The 21,619-nt window shown below is 43.0% G+C and overlaps 1 protein-coding gene across 1 annotated transcript; it reads left to right on the top strand.

Annotated features, from left to right (window-relative positions):
- Window positions 1–570: 570 nt before the first annotated feature.
- On the top strand, window positions 571–1,188 carry LOC138883642 (uncharacterized). Its single transcript, XM_070164337.1, has one exon. The coding sequence runs from the start codon at window positions 571–573 to the stop codon at window positions 1,186–1,188; it is 618 nt and encodes a 205-aa protein (XP_070020438.1).
- Window positions 1,189–21,619: the final 20,431 nt, after the last annotated feature.

Raw genomic sequence — 21,619 nt, 5'->3', positions numbered from 1 at the left:
TTCTAGGGATGCTAGGCACTCCCCATGATTCACCATGGTCAGAAATGGAGATGATGGCAAATGTGTTCCCCCGTTGTATGTCGAACCTAGGCTCTGATCAAAACAACAACCTAGTGCAAAGGTTGGACGACCTGGACCGCCGAATGCGGTAGGTGGAAATGAAATTGCAAACATCAGTCGTGACTCTGAGGATGACCGACAAACGGCAGCCATCGAAACTGCCAATATTCATGGCAAATTTGAGGACCTCCAACAGGAGCGTGGCGATGATTTAGCTTATTGGGAACAAGAGGTAGACAGACTAACTGCCATGCAGCAAACCATAGACGACTTGACAGGCTAGCTCAATGTTGTCAATGCTGCCCTATAGAGCCTACTTCGAGGAGGCGACAACCACATCAGGGGTGCAGCAAACCTCACCCCCATTCCACAAAAACTTAAGATACCAGAGCCAAAGCCATACGACAGATCCGGGATGCTAAAGAAGTGGAAAATTTCATCTTCGACATCGAACAATACTTCGATGTCGTGGGCCATTTGGAAGAATCCAAAAAGGTAGCAACTGTTGCCATGTATCTTCAGGGCGATGCCAAACTTTGGTGGCGGGGAAAATACGAAGCCATCAAGATCGGTGAAGATACTCTCCAGACATGGGATGAGTTGAAGGCATCCATTCACCTGCAGTTCTTCCCCGAAATTGTGGAATACAATGCAAGGAGAAAGCTACGGGAGCTCCGCCACACTAGGTCAGTGCTGGAGTACGTGCACGAATTCTCCACACTCATGCTAAACATACGCGACATGGGGGACAAAGACAAGTTGTTCGCATTCATAGAAGGTTTGAAACCTCATGCCTGTACGGAACTACAGAGACAACGGGTAGACACCCTACCCAAGGCCATTCAAGCTGCAGAATGCCTTGGCGATTATCACTTGGGAACTCAGAACGATAGGACCCAGCCGCCTATCCAAGGGGGATTCAACGGGAACCATCCTAGCAATGGTGGCCCAAGCAAAAGTGGGGGAGATCGGAGTGCATCAAAAACTAAGACTTCTCCATCCAGCAGCAACAGTATTGTTGTATCCATCAACAACAATCATGGGAGAAAGCCTCCCTCAGAATGCCGTCATTGCGGCGGGGCACATTGGAACAATGATTTGCCCAAACATCAAGATCAATGCTCATGAAACTGTCGAGGAATAGTCATATGCATCAGACACATCAGAATCAGGCCAGGTAGGCGCCTTCAATGCATTTGTTGGCTCTATCCCGCATGCCTTAGAGGGGACCAGTGCATGTCCTCCTAAGAAAAGCTCAGGCCCAATCACCAAGAAAGAGTCTCACTGATTGGTACGACATCTGTACTTATCTACGAGAGGCTATGTAACTGTTAGGAAAATTCCACTTTATTTGATTTCCTTGTCGTGCGATATTTTGACATCACAATTCTAAACTTTTGTCTTCTATTCTCTTACAGATGGTGAGGACACGTGCTACCCGAGATGATCAGGCACCCACACCCCCTACTGCAGCCGTCAGAGGTCGGGGCCGGGGTAGAGTCCGAGGACGCGCACGTGGTGCAACCAGAACACCTGCTCGAGCTATCGCCGAGGTACCACCAGCAGTTCTAGCTGGAGTCCAGGCACCTGACACGCCTACTGCTACTATTACTCCAGCTCTTCAGGAGACTCTGGAACAGTTCATGAGCACGTACACCATTCTGGCTCAGGCAGGGTTGCTTCCCCTTGCTACAGCTACATCTCAAGCCGGGGGAGGAGCATAGACTCCCGCCGCCCGCACTCTTGAGAAGCGAGTGCATGTTGAGCAGGTCCCTAAGATTATTCCTGTACCGCCTACAGTGCCAGTTCAGCCCGAGGGCAGGGCAGCGGCTTCCGAGGAGGAGCAGCTGAGGCTTGAGAGGTTCAAGAGGTACAAGCCTCCTGTATTCAGTGGTCTAGCATTGGAGGATGCTCTAGGATTTCTAGATGAGAGTTACCACATTCTCCGTACCATGGGTATATCAGGACCGAGCAGGGTTTCCTTCACTACCTTCCAGCTTCGAGGAGCCGCCTATGAGTGGTGGCGCACCTATGAGTTAGACAGTCCAGATGAGGCTGCTTCACTAACTTCGACTCAATTTTCAGATCTGTTCCTGAGAGTATGTTCCTCAAAGCCTCAAGGATGCATGGCGCGCAGAGTTTGAGCATTTGCGCCAGGGTGCTATGATTGTCTCAAAGTATGTTGTCTGTTATACTAGTTTGGATAGGCATGCACCAGCCTTGGTTTCTACTATTTGCGAGAGGGTTCGCCGGTTTATTGAGGGCCTTATTCCCAGCATCAGGTCTAGCATGCTCGTGAGTTGGAGATAGGTATTTCTTATCAGAAGGTGGTGAGAATTGCTAGGATAATTGATGGATGCATGCTAGGGAAAGAGAGGAGAGGGAGGCCAAGAGGTCTCTAGAGTCGGGCCATTTCTCTGGTACCCGTGCCCCAGCAGCAGGTCGTCATGGTAGGGGTTATATGAGTCACCCTGTTCATTCAGCTCTTCCAGCAGCCAGTGGTATTCCAGCTCCTCCTAGACCTCAAGAGCCTTATTATGTACCTTCGTTATCTATCGTGCCTCCTGTGCGGGGTGCTTTTAGAGGTTAGTCCAGCAAACCTGGCCCGAGCCAGTCATAGCCACCATATCCTCCCAGAGCTTGTTTTGAGTGTGGTGACACATGCCATATGGTGAGGAATTGCCTAGACTTCAGCCACAGCTTGCCCCACAGAGTTCTCAGGCTATGGTTACAGCTCCAGTTGCTACCCCACCTGCTCAGCTAGCTAGAGGTGGAGGTCGAGGAGGTAAAGGTCGCCCTGGAGGGGGAGGCCAGGCCCAATACTATGCCCTTCCTGCTCGTACCGAGGTTGTTGCCTCCAATTCTGTCATCACAGGTATTATACTAGTTTGTCACAGAGATGCATCGGTTCTATTCGATCCAGGCTCCACTTATTCTTATGTGTCTTCTTATTTTGCTCTGCATTTGGGTGTACCTCGGGATTCTTTGAGTTCCCTTGTTTATATTTCTACTCCTGCGGGAGATTCTCTTATTATGGACTGCGTTTATCAGTCGTGTTTGGTTGCTCTTCGTGGTTTTGATACCAGAGCCGATCTATTGTTGCTCAGCATGGTAGATTTTGACATTATCTTGGGCATGGACTGTTTGTCTCCCCATTATGATATTCTTGATTGTCACGCCAAAACCGTGACGCTGGCTATGCCAGGTGTACCACGTGTTGAGTGGAGGGATACTTTAGATCGCACTACCAGTAGAGTTATTTCTTTTTTTAAAGCTCGGTGTATGGTTGAGAAGGGGTGTGACGCGTATTTAGCTTATGTGAGAGATGTTAGTATTGATACCCCTTCAGTTGATTCAGTTCCAGTAGTACGGGACTTTCCCGATGTGTTTTCAGCTGATCTTCCAGGTATGCCGCCTGATAGAGATATTGATTTTGACATTGATCAGTTGTCGGGCACTCAGCCCATTTCTAATCCTCCGTATTGTATGGCTCCTCTTGAGTTAAAGGAGTTGAAGGATCAGTTACAGGAATTTCCTTGACAAGGGTTTTATTCAGCCTAGTGTATCACGTTGGGTGCACCTGTCTTGTTTGTAAAGAAAAAGGATGGTTCTATGCGTATCTGTATTGATTATCGCCAGTTAAACAAGGTTACAGTGAAGAACCATTATCCTTTGCCTCGTATTAATGATCTGTTTGACCAGCTTTAGGGTGCAAGAGTGTTTTCTATGATTGATTTGCACTCAAGTTACCATCAGTTGAAGATTCAGGAGCCAGATATCCCGAAGACTGCTTTCAGAACTCGGTATGGTCATTATGAGTTCCTTGTTATGTCATTTGGGCTGACCAATGCCCCAACAACCTTTATGCATTAGACGCACAGTGTGTTCCGGCCGTATCTTGACTCGTTCATCATTGTCTTTATTGATGATATTCTGGTGTATTCCCAGAGTCGGGAAGATTATGAGGAGCACTTGAGGACTGTGCTTCAGACTCTAAGAGAGAAGAAGTTATATGTTAAGTTCTTGAAATGTTAGTTTTGGTCGGATTCAGTGGCATTCTTAGGCCACGTGGTATCGGGTGAGGGTATTTAGGTGGATCTGAAGAAGATAGAGGCTGTGCAGAGTTGGCCCAAACCATCCTCAGCTACTGAGATCTGTAGTTTCCTTGGCTTGGCGGGCTACTACCGTCGTTTTGTGGAGGGGTTTTCATCGATTGCAGCACCTATGACCAGGTTGACCCAGAAGGGTGCTCCATTCCAGTGGACGGAGGAGTGTGAGGCGAGCTTTCAAAAGCTCAAGACAGCTTTGACTACAACCCCAGTTTTGATACTGCCTACAGGTTCGGGGTCTAAAACGGTTTATTGTGATGCCTCGAAGATTGGCCTCGGAGCGGTGTTGATGAAGGATGGTAGGGTGATTGCCTACGCGTCTAGGCAGTTGAAAGTACATGAGAAGAACTATCTGGTCCATGACCTTGCGTTAGCTGCCATTATTCACGCCCTGAAGATCTAGCGCCATTATTTTATATGGTGTTCCCTGTGAGATTTATACTGACCATCGGAGCTTGCAACACCTATTCAAGCAAAAGGATCTAAATTTGCACCAGAGGAGATGGTTAGAGTTGTTAAAGGATTATGATATCACTATTTTGTATCACCTAGGCAAGGCCAATGTGGTGGTCGATGCTTTGAGTCGTCGGGCAGAAAGTTTGGGGAGTTTGGCTTATTTACCAGCATCGGAGAGGCCTATAGCGATGGATGTTCAAGCCTTAGCCAGTCAGTTTGTGAGATTGGATCTTTCGGAGCCCAGTCGGGTTCTAGCTTGCGTGGTTTCTTGGTCTTCCTTATTTGATCGTATCAGGGAGCGACAGTATGATGACCCTCATTTGCTTTCCCTCAAGGACAAGGTTCAGCATGGTGATGCCAGAGATGTGACTATTTGTGATGATGGGGTATTGAGGATGTAGGGTTGGATTTGTGTACCCAATGTTGATGGGCTTCGGGAGTTGATTCTGGAGGAGGCCCATAGCTCGCGGTATTCTATTCATTCGGGTGCCGCAAAGATGTATCAGGATTTGAGGCAGCACTACTGGTAGAGATGGATGAAGAAAGATATAGTTGGATTTGTAGCTCGGTGTCTCAACTGTCAGCAAGTGAAGTATGAGCACCAGAGACCGGGTGGGTTACTTCAGTAGATAAAGATTTCGTAGTGGAAGTGGGAGCTGATCACCATGGACTTTGTAGTTGGGCTCCCACGGACTTTGAGGAAGTTCGACGCTATTTGGGTGATTGTGGATCGGCTGACCAAGCCCGCTCATTTCATTCCTGTGTGTACTACTTATTCTTTGGAGTGGTTGGCGGAGATTTATATCCAAGAGATTGTTCGTCTGCATAGCATTCCAGTGTCCATCATTTCGGATAGAGGTACATAGTTCACATCATGGTTCTAGAGGGTAGTTCAGCATGAGTTGGGTACTCGGGTAGAGTTGAGCACAGCATTTCACCCTCAGACGGACAAACAATCCAAGTGCACTATTCAGATTCTTGAGGATATGCTTCGTGCATGTGTGATTGAGTTTGGAGGGTCTTGGGATCAGTTCTTGCCATTGGCGAAGTATGCTTACAACAACAGCTATCAGTCCAGCATTCAGATGGCACCGTGAGGCTTTATATGGTAGACGGTGTAGATCCTCGGTGGGTTGGTTTGAGCCGGTGAGGCCAGATTATTGGGCACAGACTTGGTTCAAGATGCTTTAGAGAAGGTCAAGGTGATTCAGGATAGACTCTGTACAGCCCAGTCCAGACAGAAGAGTTACGCGGATTGGAAGCTTCGTGATGTTTCTTATATGGTTGGAGAGCGGGTTCTGCTTTGGGTTTCGCCTATGAAGGGCGTTATGATATTTGGGAAGAAAGGGAAGTTGAGTCCGAGGTTTATTGGCCCTTTTGAGATATTGAGGCGTGTTGGGGAGGTTGCTTATGAGCTTGCCTTACCTCCCAGCTTGGCAGGAGTTCATCCGGTATTTCATGTTTCGATGCTCCGGAGGTATCACGATGATCTGTCGCACGTGTTGGATTTCAGTTCAGTCAGGTATGCCTTTATACCCGTTCGAGGATGAACGAATGTTTAAGTGTAGGAGGATGTGACGACTCGGCCGGTCGTCTTAAGAATTAATGCCCTGATCCCCTATTAACTGTTTTTCCCAAGTTTATCTCTGCTATTTTGATTTGCTAGGATGTTCGGTTTTGAGTTTCGAAGAGTTTGGGACACTTAGTCCCTAAATGAGAGCTTAGGTGTTGGAGATTTGACCGTAGTAGGAACAGTGTGAAGACAGCCTCAAAATGGAAATCATATGGTTCCTTTAGCTCTGTTGGGTGGTTTCGGGCTTAGGGGCGTGTTCGGATTGTGTTTTAGAGGTCCGTAGCTAATTTAGGCTTGAAATGCCGAAAGTTGAATTTTTTAAGTTTCCGTTTCGATAGTGAGATTTCGATCCGAGGGTAGGAATGGAATTCCGGAAGTTGGAGTAGCTCCGTAGTGTTTAATGTGACGTGTGTGCAAAATTTCAGGTCATTCGAACGAGGTTTGATAGACTTTTTTATCGAAAGCATATTTTTAGAGTTTTTGGAATTCTTAAGCTTGAATTCGATGAAAAATAGGTTATTGATGTTGTTTTGAGTATTCTAAAGGTTTGAATGATGTTTTAGGATTGGTTGGCAGGGTTGGTTGAGGTCCCGGGGGCCTCGGGTGTGTTTCGGATGCTCAACGGATCATTTTGGAACTTAGAAAAATTGCAGAAAATTGCAGCAGCCCAGTTCTGGTTCCCTTCTTCACGTTCGCGAGTGGGGTCTTGCGTTCGTGTAGAGGAGCTGGGGCTGGGGGAGGTTTAATGCGTCGCGTTCGCAAAGTTTCTCCCACATTCGCGAAGTTGAGAGGTTTTATACCTACGCGTTCGCGATGGTGTTCCCACGTTAGCGTAGGAGGAGGAGATTGTGCACCGCGTTCGCGACTAGAGCATCGCATTCGCAGTGAAGGAAAGTTGGACCAAGAGAAGTTGTGCTTCGCGAATGCGAGGGTCCTTCCACGTTCACGAAGAAGGAAATACCTGGGCAGAATATAAATTTTCAAAATCGAGGGTTTAGCCATTTTTATCAAAACTTAAGCTTGGGAACTCGGAGTTGAGCGAGATTTCGAGGGATTTTCAGAGATATCAATTGGGTAACGATTCTTAACACTTTTTTTCTTGTAATCCATTAATCCAAACATGAATTCATCATTAAATTTCGGATTGGAGATGAAAATTGGGAAAAAGTTGGAAGAAAGTTTTTAGACCTAGAATTCGACTTTTGATTGGGAATTTGACCTTAGATTTGGATAATTTTGGTATGCATGAACTCGGGGGAGTGTGGGGATTCTGAAAATATAAATTTTACCCGATTCCGAGACGTTGGCCCGAGGGGCATTTTGGTCATTTTACCTAATTTCGCATATTAGCTTAGAATTTCTTTGAAGAATCAGTTACTTGAAGTGTTATTTATATTATGCAATTGAATTGAATAGATTTGGGCCATTTGGAGTCGATTGCTCGTGGCAAGAGCGTGATTTCGGGTTGATTTTGAGCCAGTTCGAGGTAAGTGGCTTGTCTAACCTTGTGTGGGGGACCTTCCCCTTAGGATTCGGTATTTGATATTTGAAATGCCTTGTACGTGAGGTGACGAGTGCGTGCTTGAGCTAATTGTTGAAAATACGATTTTCTTTAAGTAATTTCAATTGTGTCCCTTTTCTTGTTTCATTTTACTTGCAATTTAAACCTGCTGTTAGCTTAGAAAAAGCATGTCTAATTGACTTAACTGTTTATTTGCTTAAGCTGCCTTAATTGAATTATGTGAAGCATGTTAGATTAGAATTACCTATTTACTTGATACGAAATTGAGCATAATTGAGTATTCTTGTGTTGTTGCTGTGTATTTTTACTTTGGGACTATGGAACGGCATCCCATGAGATCCCCTGTACGTATTTTTGATTTGAACTGAGGTTCAAGATATCGAGAGATCCCCGACACGTATATTGAGGATACCAAGAGATCTTCGGGATACCAAGAGATCCCTAGCATATATTGAGGATATCGAGAGATCCTCGGGATACCAAGAGATCCCTGGCATATATTGAAGGTACTACGAGATCCTCGGGATACTGAGATCCCCGGTTATTTCCTTGTGATTTTTTTGCCTCTGTTTCAGTTATTGAATTCCTTGTTTTCCTGTATTAAATTCTTATTGTTAGTTTTCAACTGTACTGTTTATTTTATACTGGCATGTCTTATATTCTTTATTTTATTTCAGTAGGGCCTTGACCTTCCTCGTCACTACCCGACCGAGGTTAGGCTTGGCACTTACTGAGTACCGATGTGGTGTACTCGTGCCCCTTCTGCGCATGTTTTTCTTGTGCAAATCCAGTTACTGTGACTCAGTCCTATCACCCTTGAGGCGTGGCGACTGCTCCAGCGACTTTGAGGTATATCTGCCGCGTCCATAGACCGAGGAGTCCCTTTCTATTCTAGCTTTTAAACATTTTCCCTTCTGTATTTCTTTTCCTTGTTAGATATTCTGGAGTTAGAGTACTATGTAGTGATCCTTAGCTTGTGATTCATGGGTTTCTGGGTCTTGGAGATATGTATTGGTTTCTGAGAGTTAAATATTGTGTATGCCGAGCGGCACTTTTAAACATTGTTTTATCACTCTTCATTCTGTTTTAATTTGTTTTTATTCCGCACTTTGTTTATCTTCCAAAATTTAGGCTTACCTAGTAGAGGACTAGGTGATGTCATGATGGTTCACGAAGGGCGAACCGGGGTCATGACAACACAAATCCTTATAAGCCACACTCACCTGGCCTCCTAACCCTTGCATATTTCTCAACGATTGCTCCAAACTCTTTACTTTCCTAAATATCTCCTCTTGCTCCGCGTTCTTGGGTGGTTTCTCAGTTTCGGCAGGAAGTTCAAAGTGAGGAGTGTAGGAGTAATGTTCCGAGACTTTGAAAGTGGGCTCTGGAGCATAGTATTTGTTATCTTGGACTTGGAATGTCGGTTCACTAGAAGATCGATGGAGGGTAGCTCGCGGAGGGGCTACAAAGATAGAAGTAGATGTCGGAGCATGGTATGCGGTTTCTTTGGCTGGTGGAGCGTGGAAAGTTTGGGTTGAAGTACCGGGGTAGTGGTGGTAAGGGGTAAAGACCGGTGTATGCTGAGGGGAAAGATCAATGACAGTGGGATCTTGGGCTTGTGACAGTGGTGGGATGAAAGCAGGATTTTCTGTATAATGGGCCGGGAATGACGGTGGAGGATGTCCCATGATCCATGCTTGATACATTTCGGCCATTTGGTGCTTCATCTTATGTACCTTTTCTTTCAAACCAAACTCAGATTCCACCATCTCTCTCGGTGGGTCAACAACACTTGCGTCTAATTCTTTGCTAGCCATGATTGTCTTGTGTTTAGACCTGGTGTTATATGGGTGACTTGCCAGAGTGCCAAACAAACTAACCACCTTACTATACTCAATAACAACAACAAACTTGTTAGTGTTTAAGAGTTTAACAGATAGGCAATCGCACGTTTGAGATGCAATGCACCAAAATAATTAAATACTTCTATCGTGTATTTGAACGGTTGCATGCGTCATCCCAGCTTTAACTAACTCTTTTCACTTTGCATTTTTCTTTTCTTTCACTCCTGCCTCACTATTGATTTTCTCACTCGATTCTTGTCGCTCCCTTTTTATTTTTTGCACTCTCTCTTGTTCTCTTATTTTGCCACTATTTCTTTCCACTCAATTTTCTTTCCTCTCTTTTCATTTTATAGTTATGATCGAATCATATGGGTATTGCCTACGAATCATGATGACGCATGAATCAGATCATTACATAGTTCAGGGGATAAATGTGAAATAAAAGGAAGAATTTTTTTTCTTTTTTTTGGAATTTTTGATATTTCATTAAATAAAATCTTTTTGGATTTTCTATTATAAGGACACTGACATATAGACTCTAAACAGGAAAAACAAAACAGACCTGGAAAAAACTAACAGACTCAAGAAATGAAACATAAACTTAAAACCAAAAGAAAGTCAGGAATACATAAGAGCCTCCACCAGTACCTTGGGAGCTTGCGGAATATTATCCGGTATCTACGCGGGCCTCCGTGCAATATCCTGATGAAGATGGTCCAAGTCAGCCATCACCTGGTGAACGAATGTCATCATAGAAGCAAAAAATATAGACCTAGTCATGTCTTTACATTCGTGACATTTCATCACGACACAGTCGGCTATTTCTTTAATCCTTTCTCTGATTATGCCCTTATCTTGGAGTAAGCGTCCAATCTGCTGAGACCTGGCCTCCAAAACTTGTGTGGCCGTATGATTTTGCTCTTGCAATTGTTGTATGTCCTCTTCCAGTCATGACATCAATGCATAGCAATGCTCTCTTTCTGCTTTGAAGTTCTTTGCTTGCTGGGCCATTTCATTTTCAAGGGTATTCAGCTTTTTCTTCAGGCCCGTGATCCATTTGTCGTACTTTTACTTCAACTGCTAAACGAACCTCGCCCGTTCTTCTGCATTCCCAGCCAACTTTGCCCTAGTACCCCCTAAATCCCTAAAACTTCTCCATATATATAAGCCCTAGAAGCTTCCTCTCCTCAAAAACAAAATCCGAAAATCCTTCAATCTGCTTGTGAATGATTTTAGGGACAAATGGAGGGTATGGATTGATTGTCCATCCATCCACGGCTCCCATTTATCCAAAATTCACTCGAGAGGCCAAAAACGTGCGAAAATCGAGAGGGAATCTTCTTGTTATCAAAGTCAGTTACACTATGTGGCAAGAGGAGAGAGGAGGGAGCACGTGAGGTGAGTTTTGGGGTGAACTCGCCTGAGTTTCAGGCGAGTTTAGGGTGAGTTCGGGCGAGGCAGAGGTGGAGATGGGGTGGGTGCCGTTTGGGGTGTTGTAGAGATTAGGTTTAGGGTTTTTGGTGGATGTTATAAGTGGGATTATATATGGGTGGGTGATGGGTGAGGTCGGGTTTTGGGCTGAGTAGGGGCGTGCGCTAGGGTTTAAGTAGAAGGGAAGGGTATTGGGCTAAGGGTGATTTGGGGTGAAAGACTTGGGCTTCAGAAATTTAACTTGGACCAATTTCGGGTTTTATTCAAGGTTTCCCCCCACCCCCCTTTACTTTTTTTTAACCTTTCTTGATTTTTTAAACTACTAAATTTAATTAAAAATCCTAGACTAAAATTTAATTTGTAAAATTATATTTTTTAGTCTAAACATAAATAATTAACTCAAAGCTAATGCATCGAAATTGCTATTTTGAGATTAAAAGCTAAAAAAATAAAAAACAAATGGCCAATATTTTTGATTTTTTGTTTATTAATGCAATTAATTAACAAGTTAAGCTTACAAATGCAAATATCAACCTAAAAATGCAATGCATGAAAATTGAATAATTTAGGGTAATTCTCATGACTTTTAAAATATTAAATATGCACCAAAATGTAACTAAATGCAAACAATTACCTAACAATTACTATAAATTCCCTAAAAAAACTTAAAAGAAAATTCATTTGTGACTTTTGTAGGAATATTATTATTCGGGCAAAAATCACGTGCTCACAATCGGTCATTGATTCATGAGCTTAGCAATCCATCCATGTATCATAGTTCGATATGATGCAAGGCCGAGCCTTGGTCTACCACCCCGGTTTCGGTTAGCCATACAAAATTAGAGAAGCCCGATTTTGACCATATACAGATAGTCCCCTCATTTATTGGAGTTTAATAACAAGAAACGAATTGAGTCTTCGAACCTTCCCTCGGTTTACCATGACGTAAGCATTGTGATGCAAGCGGTAGAGGTGACCGAAACGTCCCGTCAATTCAGTTTTCCAAGCATTTAAGGCGCGTCAGTTGCCGGTCGGCCACTACCAGTATTGAATCATCATTGAGAAACTAATAAATATCCACCTTCCTCATTCTTTCAAACTTTAATTTCAATTTTCAACTTCCTAATCTTCACAGTTCTTTGCTTTCTCCAAATCTTTGTGTTTTCAGTTTCATGGGTTTCTTTTCTTGTTTCTTCACAAAATATCCAAGTGTTCCTCCTCTGTTTTGTTCTTCCCCATTCACAAAAATGGCTAAGACCTTTAAAACTATCATACACAAGGAAGCCGCTTCTTCGTCAAGGTCTGCCGGTGCGCCGGAGCCACGGCAGAACCTCCCCTAGAGGACTTCGTTCCGACGAAGTGCCCCACTGCTACTAATTTTAAGGTGGAGAATACACCCTCGTCACCGGGTCAATGTGAACCGATGTCGAGATACATATGTACCATTACCGACGGTCTCCTCGAGAAGGTGAAAGAGAAGTGCAACAGTAGTTGTCACACCTCCTTTTTACCGCCCCGCGAGGGGCGTAAGGGAGTTTTTTCCAATTAAAGGACAATCGAAACGGGATTTATTATTAAGATTCAGAGTCGCCACTTGGGAGGTTTATGGTGTCCCAAGTCACCAGTTGAATCCCGAATCGAGGAAGATAATGACTCTGTTTAACAGTCCGCGAACCAGAAATCCGGATAAGGAATTCTATTAACCCGGGAGAAGGTGTCAGGCATTCCCGAGTTTCGTGGTTCTAGCACGGTCGCTCAACTGTCATGTTTAGCTTATTTATCTGATTTTTACATGTTGTAACTTATGTGCCGATTTTAACTTTTAACCGCTTTTATTCAATTTATTAAAGAAAATTGAACGTCGTCCGAGACATGTCTTTGGATTGCGCCGCATGAAATGAACCCGCAATCCTGAACACATCCGATTCGATGTTTTGGGATTTGGATTTGGGTCGCATGAGATGCACACCCGAGTTTAGGGATGATAACATTATTAGATATGCACCTAAAGATGCTAACGCGTTATTATCTTTTGAGAAGGCCGTGAAATTCGCTAAACGGCCCTTCCTGAAATCTAAAGAGTCAATATCTACATTTATGAGGGCCCCACAGTTTGTGATTTATTTCGGCGAGGCACAACTCATTTATTTTAAGGATGTCCTAAAGCGGTTACGTTTTCTATTTCGCTTGTCTCTAGAATAAAAGAAGAAAAGTACCTAATTTATTTACATGCCTGAGAGTTATTATTGAAAAATTTCAAACCTAAATAGTTAACATCGAAGATAGACGGGAACATGAGGGCAGAACAGTTTTGGGCCCAGGCCCAGCATACCGGGCGCAGAACTGGACCTGGGCCATTTCTATTTTAGCGTCTGGCCTGCTACTTACTTTTACACTTTTTGGTATTCACAATAAGGCAGAAATGGAATCAACAACTACAAAAACCCCCTTTTATGACTCTAAATAAACAAGTCTGCTAACTAAAACAGTTTAAACTATTGATTAATTAACCTAAAGTCTTTATACGTATTTGAAACATGCTTTGTAAAGAAATAAACTGAAATATCAGAATGCTACCACTATATTATTGGTTCTTTAAACTAACATGCAGGGCAGTCTATCCACTACTACTGCTCGATACTCAGTTGTACATAGCAAAGCTACTACATGCTTTTAACAGATGAAACTAACTACTATATTACACAACTTAAAATTTCAGAATATACAAAGCTAAATGTTAAAACTTCAGTTCTTCATTTCGTATTCATGCCTCAAATTTCAGACTTACAAGTTTCAGCAAATCAATTGTGTACCTGATATTTGGAAAAACAAAGAAGGAGAGGAAGATCAGTAGTGTAGCAGTAAACACACGGCAACAGCAACAGTAGGTTCAGCAACAACCAGCAGTACAACCAGTAAAACCAATAACAGGTGACCCAGTAGCAGATTGAAAACCAGCAGCAAACTTAAGAATACCCAATAGTAACCACAAGAAACCAAATAGCAATACCCAAATGAATCTCAATGAAACAAAGCTTAACCAATAGAAAACTAGGGACTAACAAGCTGAAATCCAGCAGTACCAACAGAACACAGACAGGTACAAGAAACAGTAATTTTTGATTTTTGTTAAACACTCAAAGGCCACTAATACTAAACATTTGTCAGACTTTGACACCCCAAATTAACCCTGAATCCACTAATTATTACTGTATTACCCTAAGTTTTAGAAGTCTGAAGTTTAAACCTATAAAAGTTCAAACTCAAAAACTGACCAAAACTGATTTCTAACTATCTCCTGATTGCTCATTTACGGCTATAAACCAACATCCTAATACCAACTCACACAGATTCAATGCAAACTAGACCAAATCAACAAAAGGGGCATCAATCAGAGGGACTGAGTTGATAACGCAAGCAGAAATGAGGATCAATCACATATTCAAACAATTAGCAGGCTGGTTCTTAATCACAACACTAGAACAGAGAAACAGGGTAGGAACCCTACTGAAAAAATAGAACAGGCTTTCTAGCATCCAAGCATGAAAAATCAATCGACGACACTTACGCAATCAAATATACTAGCTATAACATATAACAATTAATCGATAAACAAATAAGACTAAACAGGCCACCAAATGATTTCAGCGGCTTTGCACAAAACAGGGAACCTACATGAATTAACCACTCGACGATATTAATCAAATCGAATATGTATCTTACCACACATATTTAACAATGGTCAGAAGAAGAGTCGACCAAATAAAAGATCTTATGAAGACGGAGAGAATTGAAAGAAAATAACAGAAAAATCAACAAATTGACTAGACATGCTAACAAACACAAATAGAATTCAAACAAGAACAGAAGGGAAAGAGAAACTTATCTTGGAAGCTCAAAAACAAAACGACCCAGGCTTGAACCAGACTCGATCATTTGCATTTGAGGTCAAACGGACTTTAATCGAAGTGTTCTCAACTGAGAACACCTCGATTAAGGTCTATTAGACCCCAATCCTTTGTTGATTTGGACAGACCCCCAACTTTTGGATTTCTAGGGTCCACACGGGTGTTTTTGGGATTCGAGGGTTTCTAGTTAGATTCGAACCCAACCTTCGTTGGTTTAGGCCTAAGGGGGGTCAGGGGAGTGTTAGGTATCAATTTGGGATGGTTTTGCGTGGGTTGAGTCATGGCTCGAATCTTCGATTGAAGATTCGAGAAGATGCTGCTAGATTCGAGCCAAGTGAGTAAGGTATTTGGGTTCAGGGAGTGAAGGAGGTGCTATGGTGTTAAAGGGGTGACCAGCGGCGTAGATGCCGCCAGGTTTCAGGCGAAAGGGGCTTAGGGAGGCTAGGGTTTGGGAGGTCTGGGTTCATCTCTAGTGTTGAGAGAGACGAGTGAGAAGCGAGTGGGGTTGGCTATGGGGGGCGTGGGGTGTGAGGAGGGATTTATATATGGGGTAAGAGATTAGATCCTGGCCATTGGATCTATGTCCAGGATCTATTTTGTAATAGGAAACGGCGTCGTCTCAATTAAATGAGATTGGGTCGGTCTAAGGTTTAAACAGGGCGGGTGATGGGGAAGGCCATGGGATCGTTAGATTAGATTGGATGGACGGCTCAGATCAAATTCCCTATGCGCCGTCGTTTGGGGGGCGTCTCTGAAAGACCTGGTTTGGACTGGGTTAATGTAATTGGTTTGGGCCTGAATATTTGGTTTCACCTGGCCGAATCCGAGTTTCCTTGATACTTCACCCATTTTCCTTCTTTCTTTAATTACCAAAATTAAAAAACATCCTAAATAAATTGTAAAATCAAAAATAAAATTACACACATATTATTTAACACCTATAATAATTAACACACAAATTAAACATTAAATAAAATCACACAATGACAAGAAACACACATGCATATTTTTTGTGATTTTCTTTTAACCAAATTATGGTTAATTAATTCCTAAATGTACCATTAATTCCTAAATGCATGCAACATGTATTTTTGTATTTTTAACTATAGCAAGGTGAGCATTTACGGACAGAACAATTATCAAAATGTCACGCAAATTCTCAAAATTGTACCCGAAGGTAACTTGTTTTATTTTTTCGATTTCTTTTGGAGTAGTTTCCGTGAAGCAAAAATCACGTGCTCACAGTAGTCCCTACCCTTGAGGAATCTATCACCATTCATGTGGAGGGGTATCTAAGTGTCTATATTTACCCCTTCACGATAGGTCCCTTAGACCCCATCATCGTCAATTTCTGCAAGAGGTCTTGGCCAAATCCATTTGTCGTTCTGGAGGATCATAATCCTTCTCCGATTTTTTGTAAACAAGATCGAGGGGTATCCTTTTACCCTTGATCATCTTCTGCGTCTCTATAAGCCCCAATTTTATCGAGGAGGCTTGATCAAGCTTTACCGTCGAGCCACCAAACCCCAGTTCTCGAGCATAGATGAGACCCGAGACCGTGGTTGGATGGATCGGTTTGGCCGAATAAAGACATCAGATCTGATCCCTGCTGAAGATATGTCGTTTCCTAAATAATGGAACATGAACCGTAAGTATTGCTTTGCCTTTGAATATCTATCTCTGTCGTTTTACTTCTCATCTTCTCCTCATCTAAGTTTTTTGTATTGCAGCTGTGGCCGTCGTGCCGGAAGTGATCCCCGACCTGAGGCAATGGGTCGAGGAATTAGTGTCGCAAAAGTCTTACTCTGAGCATGCTTGGATGGAGTTATCAAAGGGTCAATGGGAGGCCCGTAACTATGGCAATCTTCTTTCCATAGAACGGTTTCCATTCGGGCTTCGGTATTGGACTTACTCATCTTTTTTGTTGTTGTAGTCCTCGGGAAGGATGTAGCAATGAGGCCCCCCTCTGCTGAAGAAGAGGCACTTCTTTCATCATCTACCCCAAAGCAGCACAAAGAGAAGAAAAGAAAGGAGGCTCCGAGCTGTCCAGGCCCAGAAAAGAAAAGACCGGCTAGGAGGCCCCGTAAGCCTAAGGGGAATGCCATCCGTGTAACTCTGGAGTCTGTCCAACAACTAAGGGACGAGACCGAAGATGGAGATGAAGAAGAAGAAAACTTTAGGCTGGTGACTCGTGTGCGAGCTAGCACCGAGATTCAAGGAACCACTGGGCCGGTGGGAGCTAAAACTGCTTTTCCTCGACCTGATGAGCCTGAGCCAGAAAAAGCCAAAGATGCCTCACCATGAGGTGGGAAGGCTACCGAAGATGCGGTTGATGCTGGTGTAGAAACCGGGCTTGAGGCTCCCCAGGATGAAGACGATGCCTCGAAAGACCCACTTAGGGCAATAGAGATCGGGTACTCCCCCTCGTTCCCTCCAGCTTTTAATTCTATGATACGTGACGCTCAGGCTGCGGAGACTTATCACGGGGAAGGAGCCCATGGAGGGGAATATTTTTTGTGGTTATTTTGCTGAGGTAAAAGATGTCACCAGTCTGGGTGATTTGGATGTACCGGGAAAGAGCTCGAGCGAGGCTTCCTCGAGCTTTAAACTGACCAAACAATTCCCAGCCCCAGTGTCAACCTCGGGCGTAAGAGACCACTTATCATCTCGGTCCCGGAGGATGATCGAGTTTTCTCTGCCCCCATGGGGGTGGCTAGCTATCTCCAATGCTTGGTCGCTGAAGAGGACCAAGCCAAGATGGATGAACTGGGTAAGTTCGAGGGTCATTCCATTATCTCTTTATGTCTTTGAATCATAGATATTTCTAACATTTTCTTCCTTCTTTGCAGGCTTTGGTATTGCATCATGAGGCCTTTCTTCGAATTCGAGAGGTGCGCAAGGCTGAGGTTCAGGGCCTCACCGAGAAATGCAATACCTATAGGCTTCTTAGTGAGAAGCTTCAGGAAGACTTGGTGACGGCTTGAGACAAACATGTTGAGATGGCCGAGCAGGTATTCTGAGTCCTTCATGATAGTGAGGATGAGTTGGAGATAACAACTAACGATCCGATTCTGCAGGTCCGACAAAGGCTCGAACAGATCAAGGACCTCCAAAGGCAAATAGATAAAGTGCGAGCTGAGGCTGAAGAGTTCAAGGGATGTATGGACATTTTGGCTGCACCGAATGGGTCTAAACAGAGCTGGATTCGGCCGAGTCTCAGCTTCGGTCTACTTCCTCCCTTAGCTATCTACAATCTTCTATTTTATGGTCGTGTGTACCATGATACTTGCATATTTAGTTTGGACTTCTTTGGGCCGGATCAGTCTGCAGAGGTCGAGGCCACCTGGTATCTTTGATATGTCCAATGGACGATACTATGGCGGAAGCATCTACGTTGAAGTTATATTCTGACAACTGAGGTGCTTCTTTGGACCCGACATCCCTATTGAAACAACTCTTGCTCATGAGTACTCGGGAGCTCTATCCTCGATCATTCATTCTATAATTACGAACGGGGTTGCGTCCCGACCTATTATTTCTCCGATCTCTACTGTATGGCTGATATCGGTCTCTTTTCGACCGTGGTTCCCAGTCGAAGTCCCTTTTAACTCTCTCCACGGGCCTGTTAGGATAAACCGACCCAGTTGGAGCCCCCGATTGATCATCTTTAACCCTGATCTTCGATTGATACCGATTATGCACATCTTCCCAAGTGACAGCTAGATATTCGATCAAATTCTGCTTCAACTACTGTAAAGCTATGGAACTCCGAGCGTTGAGACCTTGAGTAAAAGTTTGAACATCCCAATCGTCGGTGATCGATGGCAAATCCATCCGTTCCATTTGGAATCGAGATACGAATTCCCTGAGCATCTCGTTGTCTTTCTGCCTTACCTTAAAAAGGTCCAACTTTCTTGTAGCAGCCTTAATGACTCCGGCGTGTGCCTTTACAAAAGAATCTACAAGCATAGCAAATGAATCAATAGAGTTAGGTGGTAAATTATGGTACCATATCATAGCGCCCTTCGATAGAGTCTCCCCGAATTTCTTCAACAATATGGATTCAATCTCGTCATCTTCCAAGTCATTTCCGTTGATGGCGCACGTATATGAGGTGACGTGTTCGTTTGGATCTCTCGTCCTGTTATACTTCGAAATCTCGTACATACAGAACTTTTTAGGGATTGGCCTCGAAGCCTCACTCGGGGGGGGGAAGGTTTTTGGACAAACTTTTTGGAATCAAGTCCTTTCAATACTAGTGGTGCCTCTAGGATTTGGTCGACCCTAGAGTTATAAGTTTCCACCTTCTTATCGTTTTTCTCAATCTTCTTTTCCCTTGTCTCGATTCGCTTTGTCAGTTCTTCGAGCATTTTTATGATAGCAGGATTGGTCTCCGATTCTCCTCCATTCAATCTTTTTGGCACCGATTCGGCTCTATGAACAGTTTCTTGTGATGGCTCGAGCTCGATCTTGCTTGGTGCACGGTTCTGATTTTGGAGTTGTGCTATTGCATCTTGTTGGGTCTGTAACATTTCGAATATCATTCGAAGGCTAATCCTGCCTTCGTCACTGCCTTGTACATTTTGATAGGTTATTCGAGCATCTTTGCATACGCTATTTTCATGATCGACGGCCAAATTTCCATTAATGGAAATATGGTAGCTGACGTCGATTGGGTCCACGACCGAGGCTCCATCGGGGTTGACTGGAGATACTCCATTTCTTGAGGCGGCTATGTTGTCGTTCTCGCCATGGAGACCAAGGCCATTGTCTGTGTGCATGTGTGCTACTTGAGAGTTTGACATGTTGATCCTGGAATCAAAGACATTTCAAAGAACAAGCGTAAAATAGTGTGTGTTATGAAAATTGTACCACACAATCACTATTATCCTTAGCCCCACGGTGGGCGCCAAACTGTTTACCCTTAAATTTAGATAACAATTAAACTTATAAGAGGTTTTAAGGATATGTGATTTCACTTGGCACAAACTGATAAATATGAGAATTAATATTAGGAATTAACAGTAAAATAAAGCCAACCAATATGATGAACAACTGTGGCCCTTGAGCTAAACCGCCCTCGAACCAACTGAGTATACTTAATAGAAAGTATGAACTGAACAACAGAGTTTAAGAGAGAAAATGTAATATATTGCCCTGTGCTTGAATATGATGATTACAAAATGATTAGAACCCCATTTATATAGTAGAAGAATTCTATTTATGGTACAATTCTAAATACAGAAGCAAATCCCATGATAGGCTAAATAATCGGTCTTGATTCGATACGTACCGAGATTTCCGCCACGATCCTTGCCCGATCACGGATATCTTGGCTTTCCGTTAGTCGACTTAGCTGGCTCTATTTGACCTCGCTCGATCTCTATCCCGCTTCGGTCTCGACCACAACTGGTCTCGATCTTGATCGGTCATTGATTCATGAGCTTAGCAATCCATCCCCGTACTACGGTTCGATACAATGCGAGGCCGAGCCTTAGTCTGCCATCCCGGTTTCGATTAGCCATACGAAATTAGGAAAGCCTGATTTTGACCGTATACAGTTCTTTGATACCTTATTTGATTGTGTGAACTATTTAATTTGAGTACAAATTTTTTAAGAGAAAACATTATTTTATCTATAGAACACATTCCTCACTCCTTTTTCTGAATAAAGTCAGATGCAAGATATCCTAATTAATCAAGCATGAGGCACCTTATTGGGTGGTTAGCTTATTGGAATTCTTCCCTGTTAATAAAGACAGCGTACTGTAACTTTAGTACGAATTAAAGATAAAAACAAACTTAAAAGACTTGAGAAATATTATTGTGATGAGCCAAATTAAGTTTCAGAGTGTACTCAATGATGAAATAGTAATAGTCAAGCATTACAAGTCCAATTGGCGGTGGCCGCCTAGCACAAAAACGACAAGTGTCAGTGTCTCCTAACCAAACCACCATATACAAAATCCAATAGTTCAAAAAGTTTACAAAAGATTATATTTTGGGTAAAGATTACCTTTAGCTGACCGCAAAAATTATTTACATTTAGCAGTTGTATAAGTATATAAAATTTATATATTTTTTATATATACAAATATGAAAAGTGTGTGTTTATATATATATATATAAAAGAAAGGGTAGCTCGGTGAATTAAACTCTCGCTATGCGCGAGGGTTGGGAAAGGTTAGACCACAAGGGTCTATTATACACAATCTTACCTTGCATTTCTACAAAAGACTAATTTATGGTGTGTATATATGGCTATTATTTTAAAAGCGACTATATAATATTGGTTTCTCTTTGAAAAAGGAAAACTCAGAAATGCTTTGTTTTTGTTTTTTTAAACGTGGGGTGGCAAAAGTAGATAGTGACAAGGAAATGATGAGGAGGGAATATTTGTCTGATACGTCTGAAAATTATCTTTTTAGGAGTTGGTTTTCCATTTTGAGTTTCTTAAAATTTTATAGGCAAGTTCATTCCCTGCTCTTGGACAATTTTACTTCTTTTAGAAAGTCACCATTCCTTAATATTATTTTAATATCGAAAGTGGAAAGAAAATTTCTTTCTTTTTTTGTTTCTTGCGTGGGGTATGAGAGGCTGAGATTACATATCCTAAGTCATTGAGCGTGCACTAGTGCACTTAATGTTTGTGTGTGTAAAGAGAATAAAAGCGAGATCGTATCTATGAGCATTATCGTCAGTTGAAACGAGGAAAC

The sequence above is a fragment of the Nicotiana sylvestris genome, chromosome 12 (genome assembly GCF_000393655.2).
Source record: "Nicotiana sylvestris chromosome 12, ASM39365v2, whole genome shotgun sequence".
NCBI classification, from domain to species: Eukaryota; Viridiplantae; Streptophyta; class Magnoliopsida; order Solanales; family Solanaceae; genus Nicotiana; species Nicotiana sylvestris.
This window is presented reverse-complemented; position numbering and strand designations above follow the sequence as displayed.